This window comes from Oncorhynchus mykiss, chromosome 15 (assembly GCF_057628025.1).
Source record: "Oncorhynchus mykiss isolate SJ-2025 chromosome 15, ASM5762802v1, whole genome shotgun sequence".
Lineage (NCBI taxonomy): Eukaryota > Metazoa > Chordata > Actinopteri > Salmoniformes > Salmonidae > Oncorhynchus > Oncorhynchus mykiss.
Window position 1 is genome coordinate 45,386,848 of NC_143036.1, and position 24,043 is coordinate 45,410,890.

Genomic DNA, 24,043 nt, shown 5'->3' on the forward strand with positions numbered 1-24,043 from the left:
GTGTAAAGGTCTGGCGACCCTGACGATGTTTCTGCCTCCTTAGCCTCTCCTCGTTGTTTGGGAAGAACTCATCCTGGTTGGTGTTTCTGGAAGAGGAAACTAACGTCAAGGTGACCAAGCTGCTCCAGGCCCTCAGGAAGTTTGACAGGAGAAAAGTAAGTGACCCACAGATTTAGGATTGTAATAATTATATCTCTACTTAATGACCACTCTGTGTGTGTCTGTCTGTCTCTCTCTCACTCTTTAGATGTGAAGCCTAAACTCCAGTACACTGGCATTCTTGTATGTGCCACAGAGTGTCTAATGGATCTCATACTAACATTTTGGCCCAAATTACCTTTACTTGGTACCTTAATCACAGTACATCACTTCTCCTTGGCCAATGACTGAGCACTAGCCGTCTGTCTCAGCTGCTGTAATAGTCAGTGGGCTGGACCTAGTCTCGGAAACTCAGACCCTAGCCAACCGCAGTGACTAGAGTCTGGGATTAACAATGGACTCTTTTACAAACACAGTATGAGCAGCTTTAGCCGCCCGGCTCACCGGAGGCCCATTGATAATAATGATGTTATGATTGTTTTTTAGCAGCAGCACAGATGCAGGGAGTGTTTTGTGTCTTATTAAGGTGATATTAACAATTTTACTCCGCGCTCGTCTCCAGAGCTGCTCTCTCCCTGAGGTTCAGGATCCAGGTGTTGCCGGTTGATTAGCGACTTGTTTTAAACCAGAAACAGAAGGCCAATAGAACAGGTTTTGTCCTCCACAGTGTTATTGAGTTAATATCAATTTTTGTTTTTAATAAGTGGATTGTGAGGATAAAACCAGATAACGACAGTTGATAGTGTTGCCTCATTTTTTTCAAAGTAACATCCTATTGACTGCAGCAAAGTGAATGCTTAAACTTTCTGGAGTTTGTTACCATCAATAATTTGTGTAGGTTTTATAAGATTTTCAAATTACTCTCCTACTGTCAAACATAAAATGTGTAATCTTGGGAATTCACAAATGATGTTTTTGTTACTAAGATTTGTATTTTGATAAGCCTCGACAGTTGAAACAGGCTTTAAACCAAAGCATGAGAAAGAGACAAAAATCATCCAACGGCCATCCTGATTAGTACATCCCGACACCGTCCAATGAACACCATCAAACTAATTCCACCTCCCGGTGGTACACCAGACCTAAACAGAGAACCGAGGTCCAAGTTATTCTCACTCTGAAAAACGATGCATAATAATTAAGTGAACCTTCCATCTGCTAGCCGGGACAGCCTGGAACCTGTAAGGGATCCCAATTCCAAGTGGGAAATAGAATTCATTATTATCTCATCACACAAATCAAATCAAATTGTAGTTTGTCACATGCGACAAATAAAACAGGTGTGGACCTTACCCTGAAATGCTTACTGACAAGCCCTTAACCAACAATGCAGTTTTAAGAAAACATTTACTAAATAAACTAAAGTTTTAAAAAAAAGATGAAAAAAATGTACACTAAAATTAAAATAATGAGGCTATATACAGGCGGTGTCATTGTGCGGGGTACACACATTGCTCCGAGCACTGTATCAGGGATGAGGAGAGGATGTAGGTGGCCTTATGACTCACTTTGTATACACACTGTATGTGTGACTTCAATTTTGGGTGAATTCGATTCAGTATTAACGCAGGGACCATCTTTACCATGGTCAAATAAAGTCTGAAAATAGTTTTGGGTACTTTAAAAACAACTACTACTAATATAACTGGTAGACTCCCCTCAGAGATACTGTATGCTTCCGTTTATCAGATTAAAAGAAGTGTATGCATGGAAGCAGTAGTTTTTTTTAACAAAGACGTACGTACATTTGCCTGTCATGTCGAATTGGGAATAAAGCTTGCTCTTTTTATTACATTTATTTCTGCAACGTTTATAATTCTTAATCTCAATGAATACAGCCCAGATGTGTGGCGCGTTAGCAGCTATGTCATCATGATGCTGATGATGTCACATCCATCCCTCAGGAGTGGTTCCTGGGTAAACCTCTCCATGACGAGGAGTCGACCATCATCCACCACTACGCCTTTGCAGAGAACCCCTCCATCTTTAAATACCCAGACTTCTCTGCTGCCTGGGCCCTTAGCATCCCCCTGCTTGACAGGTCAGGTCCTAATCTATATCTAACTTCATTTAACTTTTGTTGTCTCCATCTACCTTTCTTTATAGTTGCAATCTGTGATTTGTACATACATTTTTCGACTTCTAAATTAACTATATAGCTATTTCTTCTTGGAAACTATAACTTATGAATGCCTCATTCAACTGTCTTATCCAATCAGAACCCAAAATATAAGCTTGTTTTACTCCATTGTTTGTAAACAATGTCAATTGAAAACAAACACGTCATAGCTTTAAAACATAGTTAGAACTATACGTGAGAGAGTGATTACATTTCTTCAGGCACATCGCTCAGCTGTTTACCAAAAAGTGGCAGTGGCCATTTTGTTGTTGTTTGAATTACAGATGGAGACTAGGGTTCAACGCTGCCATCTACCCTCCTTTAAACACTAGTCTCCATCTACCCTCCTTTAAACACTAGTCTCCCTCTACCATCCTTTAACCCTACCTTGGAATTTCTTTCCTTGTCAATGCGTTTGAGCCAATCAGTTGTGTTGTGACAAGATAGGGGGGTATACAGAAGATAGCACTATCTGGTAAAAGACTGAGTCCATATTATGCCAAGAACAGCTCAAATAAGCAAAGAGAAATGACAGTCCATCATTACTTTAAGACATGAAGGTCAGTTAATCTGGAAAATGTAAAGAACTTTTAAAGTTTCTTCAAGTGCAAAAACCATCAAGGGCTATGATGAAACTGGCTCTCATGAGGGCCGCCACAGGAATGGGAGACCCAGAGTTACCTCTGCTGCAGAGGATAAGTTCATTAGAGTTAACTGCACCTCAGAAATTGCAGCCCAAATAAATGCTTCACAGAGTTCAAGTAACAGACACATCTCAACATCACCTATTCAGAGGAGACTGTGTGAATCAGGCCTTCATGGTCGAAGTGCTGCAAAGAAACCACTACTAAAGGACACCATAAGAAGAAGAGACTTGCTTGAGCCAAGAAACACCAGCAATGGACATTAGACCGGAGGAAATTGGTCCTTTCGTCCAAATTGGAGATTTTTTGTTCCAACCGCAGTGTCTTTGTGAGACGCGGTTTGGCTGAACGGATGATCTCTGCATGTGTGGTTCCCACCGTGAAGCATGGAGGAGGAGGTGTTATGGTGTGGGGGTGCTTTGCTGGTGACACTGTCAGTGATTTATTTAGAATTCAAGGCACACTTAACCAGCATGACTAACACAGCATTCTGCAGTGATACCCCATCCCGTCTGGTTTGGGCTTAGTGAAACTATCATTTGTTTTTCAACAGGACAATGACTTAACACACCTCCATGCTGAGTAATTGCTATTTTATCAAGAAGGAGAGTGATTGAGTGCTACATCAGATGACCTGGCCTCCACAACCAAATTGAGATGTTTTGGTATGAGTTGGGCTGCAGAGTGAAGGAAAATCAGTCAATAAATGCTCAGCGTATGTGGGAACTCCTTTAAGACTGTTGGAAAAGCATTCCAGGTGAAGCTGGTTGAGAGAATGCCAAGAGTGTGCAAAGCTGTCATCAAGGCAAAGGGTGGCTATTTGCAGAATCTCAAATATAAAATATATTTTGATTTGTTTAACACTTTTTTGGTTATTACATGATTCCATATGTGTTATTTCATAGGTTTGATGTCTTCACTAATATTCAATAATGTAGAAAATAGTAAAAATAAAGAAAAACCCTTCAAATAGTAGGTGTTGTAATATATTTTTTTTACGTGAATCACATTTTTATTTGGCGTACCCCCGACGGCATTGCGCGTACCCCTGGGGGGTATAGTTTAGGAATACCTGACCTATAGTATTCACTGCTAACATAGATCATGTTTCTTCCCTAGTGGTCTTTAGAAACCTGAATAGCAACCACATATCAGCAATGATGTTCTCTGCTGGACAATATAATGTTTTTTTCATTATATCATCAATCATTGTTACATTCCTAGTGGTCTAGGGAAAATAATAATATTTTATTCAATTCTAAATGCACATTCTAATAGACAGTGATTTGATGTTCCAGGCTCGCAAACAAAGTGAGAGATGATCCACTCAAGTCTGACTTCACTATCGATCTGAAGCATGAGGTAAGATTTATATACGACCGCATTATTGTTAAGAGTTCAAATAAAATGTTATTGGTCACGTACCCATATGTAGCAGATGTTATTGCGGGTGTAGCGAAATGCTTGGTTCTACTGAAAATGCTTTTAATTAAAGAGTAATTTAAATGATTAGTTTAATATTTTGGCTACAGTTTATGATGGCATGGAGTAAAGCAGATGTTGTTATCGGATCATAATGTGTGTCACTAACCACGTTTCTATCCACAGTTTTATATGCACTTAAAGTCGTACCGTATAAAACTAATCATGACAGATCTGTTGGAAACAGGACGTTTCGGTACAATTTGATAAATGCAGACAAATAATTTTTTCATTCAACATGGTAGGATCTTTTTGTGTCTAAGATTAATTATGTGTGCAATGGTGGTGGAAACGCCTTTTTATGCGCAAATATTGAAATAATAGCATATTGAGATAAACTTGAAGTCACGCAATGATATGGTGTGCGGTCCTCCCACTACGAATCAGGAAACCATTCAGTCTATTAGGCTATAGATTAAATAAGTTATGATGAACTTCACAGGGTGGTGAAAGCGCACAGTGATCTTGATGCTCTTGCCCAAAAAATATTGAGGGTCTTATTCTGGTGACATGATGCTTGACTGCTATTTGACAAATACAAATATCCTTGCTCTTATCCATAATAATGTCATCATGTAGACTAGCCTTCCGGCACTGTATCTGAGAGCTGTTGGCTAGAGTGCAGATGCCAAGATCAGAGTATGCACATTTACTATTTAATGGAACAGTTTTTGTGACAAAACTATCGGTACAGTTGAAAATGCGATGGAAACACATTGAACTTTAGATTTGTATTCGGTACATGAAAATTTAAGTGGTAAAAGTATACTGAACAAAAATATAAACGCAGCATGCAACAATTTCAAAGATTTTACTTAGTAACAGTTCCTAAAAGGAGATCAGTCAATTGTAATAAATTAATTAGGCCCTTATCTATGGATTTCACATGACTGGGAATACAGATATGCATCTGTTCGTCACATATACCTTAAAAAAAGGTAGGGGCGTGGATCAGAAAAGCAGTCAGTATCTGGTGTGACCACCATTTCCCACATGCAGCAAGACACATTTCCTTCGCATAGAGTTGATCAGGCTGTTGTTTGTGGCCTGTTGTCAAGTATTTATTCTGGTAAGTAAGGTCACGCCAAAAACAACAGGCGAAAATAATGACTGACCCAAACAGGACACCAAACATTCCAAAAAATAACCAAACACAACCATCCACAAACAGAACAGAGAACAAACCCGCACAAACGCAGGCGGGCATAGAAGGCTTAAATAGCCCTGAAACAAACCCCAAACAAGAAACCGGTGAACATTAACCAACAGCAGCTAATAGACCGGTGACGACGACCGCCGAGCGCCGCCCGAACAGGAAGAGGAGCCACCTTCGGTGGAAGTCGTGACACCTGTGGAATGTTGTTCCACTCCTCATCAATGGCTGTGCAAAGTTGCTGCATATTCGCAGGAGCTGGAACATGCTGCTGTACACGTCGATCCAGAGCATCCCAAACATGCTCAATGGGTGACACATCTGTGGAGTATGCAGGCCATGGAAGAACTGGGACATTTTCAGCTTCCAGGAATTGTGTACAGATCCTTGTGACTTGGAGCTGTGCATTATCATGCGGAAACTTGAGGGGATGACGGCGGATGAATGGCACGACAATTGGCCTCAGGATCTTGTCACGGTATCTCTGTGTATTCAAATTTCCATTCTCTGACAACATCTCTGGTGGACATTCCTGCCGTCAGCATACCAATTGCATGCTCCCTCAAAACTTGAGACATTTGTGTTGTGTGATAAAACTGCATAGAGTGGCCTTTTTTTGTCCCCAGCACAAGATGCACCTGTGTAATGACCATGCTGTTTAATCAGCTTCTTGAAATGCCACACCTGTCAGTGTGGATGAATTATTTTGGCAAAGGAGAAATGCTCACTGACAGGGATATAAACAAATGTGTGTGCAACATTTGAGAGAAATAAGCTTTTGTGCATATGGAAGGTTTCTGGGATCTTTTATTTCAGCTCAGGAAACATGGGACCAACAATTTACATGTTGCATTTATATTTTTGTTCAATGTACATTGTGTGCACACTAAATCATCACGCCATGGTTTTTGCCTGCAACAAGTCCATTTGGTGGTAGATGCTATAATTTAAATATAACCTGGTGTCACAAACTCATTACATCCGACAATAGCCCATTAGAAGCAGTTTCCAGCTACCTCCTCCTTAAGCCCAGCTGGCTGTCACATTGTTGTCTGAGGGACATTCTGGTCTTGTAACTTAAACCTTCTTTCTTTCTCTTCTTCCTTCTTTCTTTTTTTTAAGCCTCATCTCAGAGCATCTTCCGTCCTTCATTCAGGGGAGAAATAGAATAGCACTCACTGTATGACTTTCTCTCTCCCTCCCACTCTCTCACTCCTTCTCTCGGCTGGGTTTTTCTTCCAACTGTCTGGACTCACATTGCCTGTCACATTTCTCTGCCTCATGGATACAGCCTCAGATATGAAAGACAGGGAATAACACTTTACAATAAGGATATATTAACATTAGTTAATGCATTAGTTAAGCAGAATAAATAATTAATTTATATATCTTCAAAGTATTAATTATTTGTATATATGTTTACTAAGCCATCAAAAATGCATGAATAAATGATTTATAAAGCTGATATTTCATGTTAGTTAATATATAACCTTAAGTCCCAGCATCTAAACTATTCATTTATAAAATGGTCTGTTGGGACAGTTTCATGTTAGTAAAGGCTTAATTAATATTAACAGTATGTTAGTTTTTTTATTCATACATTATTTGTAGTTATGCTAGTTCATGTTATTGAGAGATATCTTTATTCTTGTTTAAAAATAGCTTTTGTGTGCTATATGTATAATTTCTTAATTTTAATTAGCTATGTTTCTTTGAGACTTATTGTAAAGTTGGTACAAATCACACATTTACCATTGACTAAATAATCTGCCATGACAACTTGTTAAGCATTAGTGAACTAATGTTAGCGGAAACTAACGCACTTTTGTACATCGCACTATTCCGTACAATTTACCTTATTTTAGCGCCCAGAAAACGTAATACTTTTAGGTCAACTGTAATATGAATACCATGGTAAAGCACAATTTCTCCCCTTTTCAGCAAAATCAAAGACGAGACCTTCATGCTGCCCGTCTCTGCATGATTGAAGGAGGCAATGAGCTCCGTCGGGTCTTTTTAAAAATGGCGGGTGGGGAAGTGAGGAAAAAGCTTTTTTTTTACCCGATCTATCCAATTTATCACCTCTAAAATGTAAATAAAACACTATAAAGAATGTATATAATGTGTCATTACATACCTATTTGAAGGTTTGTGTCGAATTTAAATCAGATTTTTAGGGTGGCGCTAAAGTTATCTTCAGAAGTAAACAACAGCTTTTGAGAGTCATGATGCCGCAAAAAATGAATGCATTCAGTTGTACAATTGATTAGGTATCCCCCTTACCCTGTCCCTTTCTTGTTTTTAAACTGCGAGAGAAGCGCTACACCCGGTGGAAAGAGGCTGTCTGACACAGAATGAGTTGCATAATGTGTGCAGTACGTTACGTCATGGCACGTCACAATTTAACGTACAGTGTCAGAGGGGTCCGTTTTTTTTCAACTTTTCAGCAATTACTATCGGGCTATTACCATGTCAATTAACGCTTGTATAGCAATGTAGTTAACACCCCAGATTGTGATACCAACACAGTCGCTACAGTGGGGTTAGTCACCATTACTCCATGAAAATAAAACAATTCAGAGTACGTCATTTATCTTTAATTTCAAAAACAGAATTGGTATCAAGCTTAGCTAACTTTAGCTTTCTAGAAAGGCTAGCCTTCCTAAACAGTAGCTAGCTAACAGCAGATAATGACTTGGTATAAATGTTGGCATTGAGCTTGAAAGACACTTTTATTTTGGTAGCTAAATGTTTGCTCTTGTTTGCTCTTGTTGTAAGCCATGCTCAAGGTCCTAAATAAATTTCATAACCGCAATCGACAAGAGACATTACTGTGCAGCCGTATTCATCGACCTGGCCAAGGCTTTTGACTTTGTCATTCACCACATTCTTATTAGCAGACCCAACTGCCTCTCATTTGAGAAACCAAGGCTGGTTTACCAACTACTTCTCTGATAGAGTTCAGTGTGTGAAATTGGAGGGCATGTTGTCCGGACCTCTGGCAGTCTCTATGGGGGTACCACAGGGTTCAATTCTTGGGCCGACTCTTTTCTCTGTATACATCAATGATGTCGCTCTTGCTGCTGGTGATTCTCTGATCCACCTCTACGCAGACGACACCATTCTGTATACTTCTGGCCCTTCGTTGGCCCTGTGTTAACTAACCTCCAGACGAGCTTCAATGCCATACAACTCTCCATCCATGGCCTCCAATTGCTCTTAAATGCAAGTGAAACTAAAATATGACTTAAAATATGTGGACAACTACAAATACCCAGGTGTCTGGTTAGACTGTAAACTCTCCTTCCAGACTCACATTAAGCATCTCCAATCCCAAATTAAATCAAGAATCGGCTTCCTATTTCTCAACAAAGCATCCTTCACTCATGCTGCCAAACATACCCTAGTAAAACTGACCATCGTACCGATCCTCGACTTTGGCGATGTCATTTACAAAATAGCCTCCAACACCCTACGCTTGTCGTCCCCTTTTACCATAGTTTGTATAGTTTGTACATCTCAGTAGAAATCACATTTGTTTAAACAAGTCAGCCATATCAGCTATGTTTTTTTAAAAGGCAGTAAATGAGGCTGAATGAACTGTTTCACTGCTAGACAACTGCTCCCCCAGCCGCGGCTCGAGCCCTGCTTCGCACCCCAGCCCGACCGACCCAGCCCTTAGAGCCAATCCTTATCCCGAAGTTACGGATCTGACTTGCCGACTTCCCTTACATACATTGTTCTATTGTTCTCTTGGGGCGAACCCATTCCAGGGCGCCCTGCCCTTCACAAAGAAAAGAGAACTCTCCCCAAGACCACCACAGGAATGGAAGACCCAGAGTTACCTATGCTGCAGAGGATAAGTTCATTAGTTGCCAGCCTCAAAAATTGCAGCCCAAATAAATGCTTCACAGAGTTTAAGTAACAGACACATCTCAACATCAAATGTTTTTAGAGGAGACTGCGTGAATCAGGCCTTCATGGTCGAATTGCTGCAAATAAACCACTACTAAAGGACACACATAAGAAGAAGCGACTTGCTTCATGACTACCACATCATTCTGCAGCGATATGCCAACCCATCATTTGTTTTTCAACAGGACAGTGACCCAAAACACACCTCCAGGCTGTGTGAGGGCTATTTGACAAAGGAGTGATGGAGTGCTGCATCAGATGACCTGGCCTCCACAATCACCTGACCTCAACCCAATTGAGATGGTTTGGGATGAGTTGAGTGAAGGAAAAGCAGCCAACAAGTGCTCAGCAAATGTGGGAACTCCTTGAAGACTGTTGAAAATAATTCCAAATGAAGCTGGTTGAGAGAATGACAAGTGTGCAATGTGTGTTATATCATAGTGTTTAAATAATGAAAAAACCATAGAATGAGGAGGTGTATCCAAACTTTTGACTGGTTCTCTACGTCTAGAACTAAATATGTAATTTCATTATAGGTTGCCATTTTTCTCTTATTCCAAGCTTTATCTAAAAATTCAGCAAATGTGAATATAAGAATGGACAAAAATACATTTCACTTTTTCTTCATCACTCAGCCACAAAATGTCATGGTATACCTGGCTTTTCACTCATGTAAATCGTGGTAAAAAAAAAGTGCAATAGAGTATTGAGTGAATTTCATTCTCTACCTCTTCAAGGTAACAGTAGTTACAAAGTCTCTCCTCTTCCATTTCATCAGAATACCGTCCTGTTTCAATACACAGGGGCAATAATCCTTTATCTTACCTGTGCACATAGGGATCTCCTGCTAGTTAGTAGGCTGTACATAGCATATCCCTCACACATGAAATAGTTCTTAATCAAATAAAAGATTCTCAATTTAGGTTAATGATTAATGTCCTCCACCCATTCCTTTTCATATGACATCTTCAGTTGTTTTTTTAATATTGTTTATGTCTCCCTTAATTTAGTTTTCGTACAGATGTTTAAAGTCAGACTGTTGGAAAAGGTCAGATATTTCAGAATCCCACGCCACGTATGGAGAGATCCCATTAAAAAACTTTTGCTGGCAACTGGCGTATCCAACAGTCAATTCCAAAAGTCTCACCATGCACGCCTTCCATCTCACCTCACAGGGTTCCCAACCCATGTCCCCAGTTATTGCCATCTCACCTCACAGGGTTCCCAACCCATGTCCCCAGTTGTTATTGCCATCTCACCTCACGGGGTTCCCAACCCATGTCCCCAGTTATTGCCATCTCACCTCACAGGGTTCCCAACCCATGTCCCCAGTTATTGCCATCTCACCTCACAGGGTTCCCAACCCATGTCCCCAGTTATTGCCATCTCACCTCACAGGGTTCCCAACCCATGTCCCCAGTTATTGCCATCTCACCTCACGGGGTTCCCAACCCATGTCCCCAGTTATTGCCATCTCACCTCACGGGGTTCCCAACCCATGTCCCCAGTTATTGCCATCTCACCTCACGGGGTTCCCAACCCATGTCCCCAGTTATTGCCATCTCACCTCACGGGGTTCCCAATCCATGTCCCCAGTTATTGCCATCTCACCTCACGGGGTTCCCAACCCATGTCCCCAGTTATTGCCATCTCACCTCACGGGGTTCCCAACCCATGTCCCCTGTTATTGCCATCTCACCTCACGGGGTTCCCAACCCATGTCCCCAGTTATTGCCATCTCACCTCACGGGGTTCCCAACCCATGTCCCCAGTTATTGCCATCTCACCTCACGGGGTTCCCAACCCATGTCCCCAGTTATTGCCATCTCACCTCACGGGGTTCCCAACCCATGTCCCCTGTTATTGCCATCTCACCTCACGGGGTTCCCAACCCATGTCCCCAGTTATTGCCTTTTCACCTCACAGGGTTCCCAACCCATGTCCCCAGGTATTGCCAGTATAGGCGCAAACTTGTGGACAAAAAAAAAAACATTTTAATGGCTGAGCTCTTTAATAACCACTTCATTAAGTCAAGATTCCTATTTGACTCAGCAATGCCTCTTTGCCCGTCCAAAGCTTAATCTCCCAGCCCTTCTAATGCCACTAGGCCTAGTGCCGTTCCATCTTTTCCCCCAGCTTTTCCCTGCAAGCGGTCACTGAGTCTGAGGTGCTAAAAGAGCTCCTTAAACTTGACCCTAAAAAAACATCTGGTCAGATGGTTTAGATCCTTCCTTCTTTAATGTTGCAGCCCCTATCATCGCTAAGCCTATCCCTCAATTTTTTAACCTGTCTCTTCTCCCTGGGGATGTTCCCAATGCTTGGAAGGCAGCCTTTATTTAAAGGGCGAGATCAAGCTGATCCTAACTGTTATAGGCCAATTTCTATCCTGCCCTGCCGGAAAAACTTGTCAATAATCACCTGACTGTCTGTCTTGATGTCTACAGTGTTCTCTCTGGTATGCAATCTGGTTTCTGCTCAGGTTATGGATGTGTCACTGCAACCTTAATGATATCGCCACTGCCCTTGACTCTAAGAAATGTTGTGCTGCTATTTTTTTAGACATACTCTCAGCACAGATCGAAGCTGCAGGCTAAGGTTAAATCTAGACTATGCTAGGTTACGGAGATGTAATTTATAGATCACCAGTAGGACACATCACTGCACTCTATAATCCCCAGTAAACTAGCCATCTTTGTGTACCCAGCGCAAGACCCACTGGTTGATGCTTATTTATAAAACCCTCTTAGGCCTCACTCCCCCCTATCTGAGATACCTACTGCAGCCCTCACCTTCCACATACAACATCCGTTCTGCCAGTCACATTCTGTTAAAGGTCCCCAAAGCGCACACAAAACCTCTAATTATATTCGCTGACACCCTGCAGTTACATTTTGGCACCAGTAGACTAGCTACTTAGCTATGTAAACCACACCTCTCTGCGAACACGCCTTCTGTGATGTTGGTTACAATGTGGTACTAATTTAAATTAGGTAAGAGAATAAGATATTACCACTGGTGTATTAAAATTAGAGATTTTGTGATGTCACAAAATTCCTTTTAATAATCCCACCTGAATCCAAGTGTTTGACATGGGGGAGGCGACCAGTAACTTTATGATCAAACTTTATCAATGTAGAAGCAAAACATGATTTTGGCTGTGCAGGACCTTTTAATTCATCTCAATTTACAGAACTGTATTGTGGCATTTCATGGCTTCCTGTTTCACTGGGGGATAAAAAAAAAGAGGTAACACGTATGTAGAATCCAAAGAACTCACAAATGAAAAGAGACAAATGGCTGTTGACTTTCATAAATCAGGCAATGAGGACATGAAAACAACTGAAAAAACAAATATACCACCTACCACTATTTGGGTTTGAAGTAGTTTAAAACCACTGGAACAGTGGTACACTTGCCTGGTAGAGAACACATCTTGTCCCCACGCACAGTGAAGAAGATTGGGGGGGGGGGTGCAAAGAAGGATGCATGTGCGGAAAATAACCTAATACATACTGTAAAATATGGTGGTTGATCTTTGATGTTATTGGGGCTGTTTTGCTTCCACTGGTCCTGGGGCCCTTTTTTAAGGTTAACGACCTCATGAACTCTAGTAGTAGTAGAACATTTTAGCCAAAAACCTGGTTGCCTCTGTCAGGAGGCTGAAACTTGGTCGCAAATGAAACTTCCATTAAGACAATGACCCCAGGCACACATCAAAATCCACAAAGAAATGGGTAATTGACCACAAAATCTACATTTTGGACAGTCTCTGGACTTGAACACCATTAAAAACCTGTGGTTTGAATTGCGGAGGGCAGTCCATAAACGCAGACCGAAGGATATCAAGGATCAGGAAGGTTTCTGTATAGAGCAATAGTGTGTTCTTACAATCTCATAAAACATTATAGAATAAGGCTAAGTGCCATTATCCTCACAACTGGAGGGTGCACAAAGTATTGAACACAAGGGTGCAAATAATTTTGACATCTTTTAAAAAATATATATTTCTTGTTAAACAAAATATTTTGTTGTATTAGTATTTTATACAGTCATTTCCAATGTGACCGTAAAGCCTTCTGCATGCTTCGGTATGGCTGGCGTCTCACATACCACCTTTGCATGAAAAACAAGAAAAAGCTGCAATAGTACTGTTTGTCCACCTTGAGACGCCGTAGCCACTTCCTCAAAATAGTCAACTTAGATTAATTCTGACTCAAGAAATCTGTCATAATTTTGACATTTTGTCGAGAAGATCTTAGTCGCGCAATTTTACATTAAGACGTTTGGTGGAGTATTTTTCAAGTGAATTGTTTTTGCATGAAACATTTGTCTCTCGTTGAATGACAACAAACACATCATTGAAGAATCCCTACTGTTGACCAATCACCGATGAAGGGGCGTCGACTTCAGCTACCGACTTTGGCTTGCTTCTAGAAGAAAATGTGTTTGCATGAGCAGCTGAAAAAAACAGTAACAGTATCTTCCCATGTTGTTGCAGGTAGCTCTGTATATCTGGGAGAATGGCCAAGGGCCTCGTCTGACGGCAGTCCCAGAGCTGTGTACTGAGCCAGAACACTCTCCCACTGCCCAACACTGTGCTACCACGCTCAGGAGACCTGCTCCTCTGTGTGTAGGTACCAAGTTGTGCATACTGTACATCACAGGTCTATTCTTCACCATAGATCTAGGTCGAAATAATAGTACTTTTTTTGTTTCAGCTTACTTACTTGGTGCACTTGATTGGGGTTTAAATGGAATTGCACCAATGGAATAGTCCCAAAAGTGCCAACCCCACCCACTAAATCCAAGTATTTTGGGGGGAAAGGATACATGCTTTGGACCCAAGTCTGCTCCACCCCCCAGGAACAATGATTGTGTCAGTCTTCATGCATGCAAACTATCAGAAAGTTGGAGAGGAATCTCAGGATGACCTTATTGCTCAAATCTTTTTTCTCCCTCAAGCGATATTTTAAACAACCGTCAAATCCTCTTCCAGTACTTTACATTCCTGGGTGAGACACTCTTCAGCAGGCTACAGCCTCTATACTGGAATTCCGTCTCACATCGGCGGGCAGCTGCAACCCTCGAGCCGTGTTGGTGTCATACCTTTTCTCCAGCCCCACAGCAGTACACCTGATGAATCCAATTGTGGGCTGAAATAAAAAGTAGTTATTAGTTCATTTGAATCAGGTGTGGAGTGTTGAGCTGAAAAATGTGATGCCAGCAACATGGCCAATGAGGACCGCCGCTGCCCACCCAACACAAACCACTGTGTTGAGCTGAAAAATGTGATGCCAGCAACATGGCCATTGAGGACCGCTGCTGCCCACCCAACACAAACCACTGTGTTGAGCTGAAAAATGTGATGCCAACATGGCCATTGAGGACCGCCGCTGCCCACCCAACACAAACCACTGTGTTGAGCTGAAAAATGTGATGCCAACATGGCCATTGAGGACCGCCGCTGCCCACCCAACACAAACCACTGTGTTGAGCTGAAAAATGTGATGCCAACATGGCCATTGAGGACCGCCGCTGCCCACCCAACACAAACCACTGTGTTGAGCTGAAAAATGTGATGCCAACATGGCCATTGAGGACCGCCGCTGCCCACCCAACACAAACCACTGTGTTGAGCTCTGGCCTATTAGTTTGCGCTCAGATGCGCTTAATATATTCCCTCTGTTCTTGATGCCTTTCAGTGTGTCTGCCTTGTACCCCTGGAAGTGTTGCCTTTCTTCAGCCTGGTCTGAATATTCCATAAAGTGCTCAGAGAGAACAAGGTGCCCTCTCTCCTTTTACTCTTTCTCCTCTCTCATTCCACTTAGGGAGAGAGATCCAGGGCTATCCTAGCTCTCTCCTTTTAGTCTTTCTTCTACCCTTCCTCCCTCCTACCATTCCTCTAACTTTAATACATTGAAATGACATTTTAGTCATTTAGCAGACACTCTTAACCAGAGTGAGTGCTCAAAAAAAAAAGTGATCCATTTTAATTTGGAAGAGTCAGCTTTTTAAACCAACATGGCTCAGTTTAAATTGTTTTTACATTGTAGTAAAGCAAAATCTAATTTGATATGTGTTTTGACATAAAATTACTAAATTATGTAGCAATTCATGTTTTTTCCCATTAAAATGCGATTTGATTAAAGTTAATTCCAGAGTGCATACATTTTCGTACTCCCTCCAAACCCTTTCTCCCCCTCTTATCTATGACTATGCTGGCTCTCTCCTTTTAGTCCCCCTCCTACCCTTCCTCCCTCCTACCCTTTCTCCCCCTCTGATATATGACAATGCTGGCTGGCTCTCTCATTTTCGTCTCCCTCCTACCCTTCCTCCCTCCTACCCTTCCTCCCTCCTTCTCTTTCTCCCCCTCTGATATATGACTTTGCTGGCTCTCTCCATTTAGTCTCCCTCCTACCCTTTTTTCCCCCTTCTACCCTTTCTCCCTTGCTGATCTATGACTATGCTGGTTAACTCCTTTTAGTTGCCCTCCTACCCTTCCTCCCCCCCTGATCTATGACTATGCTGGCTCTCTCCTTTTAGTCTCCTTCCTACCCTTCCTCCCTCCTACCCTTCCTCCCCCCCTGATCTATGACTATGTTGGTTCTCTCCTTTTATTCCCCCTCCTACCCGTCCTCCCTCCTTCTCTTTCTCCCCCTCTGATCTATGATTATGCTGGTTCTCTCCTTTTAGTCTTCCTCCTACCCTTTCTCCCCATCTGATCTATGACAATGCTGGCTGGCTCTCTCCTTTTAGTCTCCCTCCTACCCTTTCTCCCCTGCTGATCTATGACTATGCTGGCACTCTCATTTTCGTCTCCCTCCTACCCTTTCTCCCTCCTTCTCTTTCTTCCCCCTCTGATATATGACTTTGCTGGCTCTCTCCATTTAGTCTCCCTCCTACCCTTCCTTTCTCCCCATCTGATCTATGACTATTCTGGCTGGCTCTCTCCTTTTATTCCCCCTCCTACCCTTCCTCCCCATCTGATCTATGACTATGCTGGCTCTCTCCATTTAGTCTCCTTCCTACCCTTCCTTTCTCCCCATCTGATCTATGACTATTCTGGCTGGCTCTCTCATTTTAGTCTCCCTCCTACCCTTCCTCTCTCCTACCCTTTCTCCCCATCTGATCTATGACTATTCTGGCTGGCTCTCTCCTTTTAGTCTCCCTCCATCCCTTCCTCCCTCCTTCTCTTTCTCCCCCTCTGATCTATGACTGTGCTGGTTATCTCCTTTTAGTCTCCCTCCAACCCTTCGTCCCCCTTCTCTTTCTCCCCCTCTGATCCATGTCTATGCTGGCTTTCTCCTTTTAGTCTCCCTCCTAACCTTTCTCCCTCCTACCCTTTCTCCCCATCTGATCTATGACTATGCTTGCTCTCTCCATTTACTCTCCCTCCTACCCTTTCTCCCCATCTGATCTATGACTATGCTGGCTCTCTCCTTTTAGTCTCCCTCCTACCCTTCCTCCCTCCTACCTTTTCTCGACATCTTCCCACTAACCTGGCCAGAGCTCTAATATGCCGAGAAGACAGAGATAACTCATAGGTTTGCATACCAAATTGCACCCTATTCCCTTTATAGTATACTACTTTGGGCCAATTTGACTACTTTTGGCCAATTTCCTACTGGCCCTTGTGAAACGTAGGGTACTACATAGGGAATAGGGTGCCATTTGAGACACAGGCAGAAAGCCTTGAGCCTCACAGAGAGGCAGAGGACAGACTATAAGCAGGGTGTATGGCCTCCCTCTGGCATCAGCCTGAGAGCCACAAACAGACATGTAGTAGACCTGATCACTTAAATTAACATGGTCAATTTACATTTCACTCTCAAATAATAACCTAATAATACCGCATGTGTCATCTGGAGGAACTTGTCCAGATTCACAAGGTCTCTTCAACACGGGCAGGGAATTTGAAAAAGTTAGTGGTGCTTCAACAATGATAACAGCTCCCCTCTTGGGATGTATGTTCCATAACTAGGGCCCAGTGTTATTCCTGATCATGTGACCTGCCCAGGAAAAACTCTGGGCCCTAAAATATATGTCTAATTCTTATATTCCTGCTTTTCTTACAGGGGGAGCCTGTAAAGAAGGAAGACATCTTTGTTGCTGTGAAAACTTGCAAGAAGTTTCATAGCGAGAGAGGTGAGTCAGACATTTGAAGCTCACCTGAAGCTCTGAGGTGGTTAAACTCAGACAGGGTCCATAATGTCAACATTTGCTCTATTCTTCTAAGGGATGGAAGGCATATTTAGCCTTTGAGATGTGTGCCTGGTAAAGTACTGACTCTGTGGTGGCCTGGTTTAACTCTCAGCACAAGATGTCAGTCACAAACTTGCTTTGTCACGGCGTAGAGGTGGATTGGTACCCCCCCCCCCCCCCCCCCCCGACAGCCTGACTGTTATGTAGCTTTCATAGCAACGCTGGGTCAGAAGTACCAGGAATCCATTAAAACTTAATGAGACGGATAACATTTTGCCGTTAGAATTTCGGAACCATCTGGAAAATTCTACATAAGCTCCAGCTGACATGTCGGTCACAGCTACTTGCTCTGATTATAATTACAGTCATCCTCAACTAACACACAGACATAACTAAAAGGGACATTAGATGTATTTATGGCATGAGGGTTGAATGTGAAAAAATAGTATTTTGTAATTGACTATTTTTCCCCCTCAGTTGCCTCCAGTCCTTTAATGCTTTTGACTCTCTCTGTGTTTTTATTTTATTTTTACAGGTCCCAATTATTTTACATTGAACAAGAAAAAAACTTCAAAAACATCTATTGAAATGTTTATTTCAAAAAGTTCTGTAAAAGACTAAATGTGTTTAACATTCATTATTAATAATTGCTGCACGTTTTCTGTGTACCGAAGCCTGATTCTACTTACTATTGTATTGTGAAAGTGTTGAGCTGTATTGTTTTACCTGTCGCCCTGTTGTCCTGCCCCAGTCCCAGTGGTGAAGAAGACGTGGGAGAGAGAGGCATCTCTGTTGGAGTATTACAGTGACCACACTGACCCCTCCATACCTACCATTGACCTAGGAGTCCCCAACACAGAGAGAGGTGAGTTAGTCCAGGGCATCTCAGAGTAGGAGTGCCAGTCTAGGATCCGTTTAGCCTTTTAGATCATAATTATTAAGATTACATGGACATGTCTGACAAACCTTTATTTGGGAGTGTCCCTTTAACTCTGGCAGATGGCGAGTCTGATACGACAGGTACAGCAAGGTACGTTATACCAGTCTACCAAAGCACGGCACGTTGTATTGTGGTGTTATTTAAACAAGAATAATTTGGCTTCCTGTCTGATCCTGCTATCATAACATTTGGGAAGAAACAAAGGGCTGTGGGGCTCTTTTTTTCCACTCCTTATGAGGTTGTTAATTGAGTGTCTTGTTTGTGACTGAGATACGGAATCTGCACATTTACTAAAACTTCAGCTCTCATCTCTTCCACGGTTCTCAATGTCAAACGACAAAGACCAGATTGTTTGTTTTTTCATGATTGCAACATGGGTCATTTTAATTCAGGATTTCGTTTTATCAGGTGGAAATGGCCACATTTTAGGATAGTTTAGGAATTAATATGGAAACCTCAGATTCAACCAGTACCACTGCTCTGGGAGTAAATTACCATCCATTGACTTGAGTTTGATAGAAGAGGTCAAAGTAAGCTTTGAATAGGGTTGTGAGCTTTTAACCTTGCTCTATTCTGATTCTTATCTTATCTTAATTATGACAATTTCACATATCAATGGGGAAGGGAATGGTGTGTAATGGAATGCTTGTGCTGTAATTTTCTGTAAATGAGTGTATCTGGACGCCAACACTCTGTATTTCACACACTATCCCACAGAGCCGAGGCTGTGTAATCACCCTAATTATCATTATTCAACGCCACACTAAAACGAAAATCTAAAAACTTGGTAGGCCTTAGCTCTGCATGGAAAGCTCGTTCACCACTCTGTCATCGTCCCAAATGGCATCCTATTCCCTACATAGAGTACTACTTTTGACCAGACACCTATTTTATTTGTGTCCACATTCAAATGGTTAAAGTTGATTGTGATATGATTAAGATAAAAATAATCTATATTTGGGTGTGATGCTGGCCTTAAAATGGTAGCACCCTATTTGAACTTTGATGTAATTTGACCCAATATTATGGCATTAGGATGAGCAATTTTATGCTGATTTGTATCAAATTACATTTAAAACAGTTGAGATTTAATTGTAAAATTACTTTGTATGAGTCTCATTTATGGTTTTGCAGAAGGATTTTTGTCTAATGTCTCCATCTCATTATTGGTTTCTCTGATTTTAACAACAGAAGTAGTGCCACCATTATCTACAGTTATTTCTTTAATTTTTTTAAACCTTTTATTTAACAAGGCAAGTCAGTTAAGACCAAATTCTTATTTACAATGACGCCCTACCCCGGCCAAACCCTAACCCGGACGACTCTGGGGCAATTGTACGCCGCCCTATGGGACTCCCAATCACGGCCGGTTGTGATACAACCTGGAATCGAACCAGGGTCTATAGTGACGCCTCTAGCACTGAGATGCTGCTCCACTCGGGAGCCCTACAGTGAGTCTGTCTACGATTACATCAATGCTAGAATTTTTATCATTTTGGTATCTAGTATTGTAATACTTAACCTGGTATCGGTATCCAGTGCAGGCTCCAGGCATAAGCGACATAAATGGTTGCTTAGGGACTGTTAGACATTTTCAGAACCGGGACCCGGACAAAAATGTGGGAGGGTCATTATTTTTCAATTTTTATCTAGTCTAGGGGAAAGTCATGAAATTTGTAATCGATTAAGAAAAATATTCCAAATTAGCTCAATAATATCGACAGAAACATGGCAAACGTTGTTTATAATCAATCCTCAAGGTGTTTTTCAAATATCTATTCGATAATATATCCGTCGGGACAATTCGTTTTTCAGTAGGACCGATTGGAGTAATGGCTACCTCTGTATTTTACGCGATAGTCACCCTGGGAGCCATCAGGAGACCATTTACGCAATGTAGCCGCCTACGGCTATTCTTCAACATAAATGCATAAAACTACGTCACAATGCTGTAGACACCTTGGGGAATACGTAGAAAGCTTAAGCTGGTTGATAGCACATTCACAGCTCAATAGGGACTCATTGGAACGCAGCGCTTTCAAAATATGGGGCACTTCCGGATTGGATTTTTCTCAGGCTTTCGCCTGCAACATCAGTTCTGTTATACTCACAGACAATATCTTTACAGTTTTGGAATTGTTAGTGTTTTCTATCCAAAGCTGTCAATTATATGCATATTCTAGCATCTTTTCCTGACAAAATATCCAGTTTAAAACGGGAACGTTTTTTTCCAAAAATGAAAATACTGCCCCTAGAGTCGCAACAGGTTAAATTTCTACATTGCCAGATGCTACCGCTCATCCCTGATTCTCTGCTGGATGTGCAATATCAGGTGCACCTGTGGTTTCAATCAAATTATCTATAATAAAAATCCTACTATGTGATTTTATGGAGGAAAAAAAATCTAATTTTGTCTGTCATAGTTGAAGTGTGCCTATGATGAAAATTACAGGCCTCATCTTTTTAAGTGGGAGAACTTGCACAATTGGTGGCTGACTAAATACTTTTTTGCCCCACTGTACCTTAAAAAAATAAGTTGGGGGCGTGGATCAGAAAAACAGTCAGTATCTATTGTGACCACCATTTGCCTCATGTAGCACGACACATCTCCTTCACATAGAGTTTATCAGTGTGTTAATTGTGGCCTGTGGAATGTTGCCCCACTCCACTTCGATGGCTGTGCAAAGTTGCTGGATATTGGCAGGAACTGGAACACACTGTCGTACACATCGATCCAGAGCATCCCAAACATGCTCAATGGGTGACATGTCTGGTGAGCATGCAGGCCATGGAAGAACTAGGACATTTTCAGCTTCCAGGAATTGTGTACAGATCCTTATGACATAGGGCTGTGCATTATCATGCTGAAACATGAGATGATGGTGGCAGATGAATGGCACGACAATTGGACTCAGGATCTCATCACGGTATCTCTGTGTTTTCAAATTCACATCGATAAAATGCAATGGTTTTTATTGTCTGTAGCTTATGCCTGCCCCACCATAACCCCACTGCCACCATTGGGCACTCTATTCACAACGTTGACATCAGCAGACCGCTCACCCACACGACGGCATTTGCCATCTGCCTGGTACAGTTGAAACCGGGATTCATCTGTGAAGAGCACACTTCTCCAGCGTGCCAGTGGCCATCGAAGTTAAGCATTTGCCCACTGAAGTCAGTTAAGACACAAAAATGCAGTCAGATCTAGACCTTGGTGAGGATGATAAACACAATGTGCTTCCCTGAAACGGTTTCTGACAGTTTGTGCAGAATTTATCAGCTTTCCGGGTGGCTGGTCTGAGACGATCCCGCAAGTGAAGAAGCCCGGCTCTGCGATTATGAGGCTGGTTGGGCGTACTTCCAAATTCTCTAAAACGATGTTGGAGGTGGCTTATGGTAGAGCATTGAACATTCAATTATCTGGCACCAGCTCTGGTGGATATTGCTGCAGTTGGCATGCCAATTGCACACTCCCTCAAAACTTGAGACATCTGTGGTGTTGTGTGACAAAGCTGCACATTTTAGAGTGGCCTTTTATTGTCCCCAGCACAAGGTGTGCAATGATCATGCCGTTTAATCAGCTTCTTGACACGCCACACCTGTCAGGTTGATGTATTATCTTGGCAAAGGAGAAATGCTCACTAACAGGGATGTGCACAAAATTAGAGAAATAAGCTTTTTCTGGGATCGTTTATTTCAGCTCATGAAACATTGGACCAACAATTTACATGTTTCTTTTATATTTTTTGTTCAGTGTACAAAGGAGATCTTTCACCCTACCCTTGTCCTCTGCGTTCTGAGAACACACAACCTTCTGGCCCGCAGCCCTACGCTAAAAAAATTGCTACGTTGCCATGTAATGCTTGTAAGACAAATAACAGTTTCTAAAAGTGCATATCTAAGGCTCTGGTCTGTCCTAGGAGTTATGGTGTTCTCTGCTATCCACTATATGTTTTAATTATTATTGTTGGTGTAGGGCAGGGTCACTTGTTTGTTTTTTTCAAGCGTGCAGGGAGGGTCAGGTAAAAAATAAAATATATAATTATTGAAGGGAAGGCCATCCATTTTTATTTAAAAGAGATCCAATTTCCTCCAGGTATCCCTCATTATAAATATTTGTATTACATTTTTTAGAACTCAGGGTCTCAACTTAAAGTTGAATAGTAGAATAGACAAGGTTGTTCTCATTATGTCAGTCACTGACAGTCAGTCAATGAATTTACTGAGAAAAATGTCAGCTAATAATTTTTGGGTGGTAAGTTAGTCTAGCCAGGTATCTAGTAATCATTGGCTGAATACCAACCGAGCATGCAGAGCAGGTGCCCAGGGGCCCCCATTGATTTTGTCAGTCACTCTCACTCCGATTTCATTAACATGACATACGTTTTGGCAAAATGTGTAGAATTGCAGGAAATTAACTTTAAAACTGCAAAGATGTATCATCACCCCATGGCAATATGTGTAATATTGCAGAAAGCTTCATTTAAAGGACCTACATATCATATTGTTGCATTGTAATTTCAGAAAATGTCCGAATCAGGTAACGCACAGAGCCACTCAAATTGATTGGAGTCACAAAAATTGACTGGGCATGAGACGCACACAAACCGATTGTGACACAATCCTGGTGGGACCAACGGAGCAACGGAAGGCACCAATACATCCTGGTTATTCTGGATTATGCCACCAGGTACCCGGAAGCCATTCCCCTGCGCACCATGGCCACCAAGGGAATCGCACATGAGTTAGTCATGCTGTTCTCCCGAGTAGGCATCCCCAATGAGATAAACCGACCAGGGATCCCCGTTCATGTCACGAATCATGAAGAATCTATGCAAAGTAATGAAAATAACCCAGTTGCGCACCACTGTCACAGACCAATATTTTTTATATATTTGCAAAAATGTGTGTAGATTGATGAAAATGTTTTATTCAACTTATTTTAGAATAAGGCTGTAACTTTAACAAAATGTGGAAAAACGGAAGGGGTCTGAATACTTTCCGAATGCACTGTATATCCATCCCACAGTCAACCCTAAATTGTGATCGACCTGCACAATTATTTTCCTCAATTGTGCATTGATGTCAATGGTTCTAGTTCTAGATCTCAAATTCTAGTTTTAGTTCTCAAATTAAGATTCAGCCCTTTAATGCAATCTTGCGTCATACAGAAAAATAAACGGTACTTTGTGTGTGTTGTTCTACAGGTCATTGTGGGAAGACGTTTGCCATCTTGGAGAGGTATATCAGCGATGCGGTGCCAAAGACGAGTTGGCTGCTGGTGGTGGATGATGACACACTCATCAGGTAAAGCTGTCAGTATATACACACACACACACACACACACGTGTACACACACACACAGACAGACACTAAGGCCGATGGTGTGTCTGAGTGATAGTTCCTCCAAAATGTGTGTCTTCACTTATGCCAAAACCCCTGATGCAGTGAAAAACTGTCAAATAAAAAAAACGTAAGAACTCTTC

At 41.8% G+C, this 24,043-nt stretch overlaps 1 protein-coding gene across 2 annotated transcripts in view; it reads left to right on the plus strand.

Annotated features, from left to right (window-relative positions):
* b3glcta (beta 3-glucosyltransferase a) overlaps positions 1-24,043 on the plus strand; it is a 106,567-nt gene that overhangs the window by 73,572 nt on the left and 8,952 nt on the right. For both annotated transcript variants that reach the window (XM_021563238.3, XM_090200167.1), the window contains exons 6-12: positions 44-155; positions 2,004-2,140; positions 4,161-4,224; positions 13,911-14,042; positions 17,488-17,557; positions 18,366-18,479; positions 23,765-23,864. In XM_021563238.3, coding sequence (XP_021418913.3) covers positions 44-155; positions 2,004-2,140; positions 4,161-4,224; positions 13,911-14,042; positions 17,488-17,557; positions 18,366-18,479; positions 23,765-23,864 — 729 coding nt within the window. The remainder of the gene's footprint in view (positions 1-43; positions 156-2,003; positions 2,141-4,160; positions 4,225-13,910; positions 14,043-17,487; positions 17,558-18,365; positions 18,480-23,764; positions 23,865-24,043) is intronic.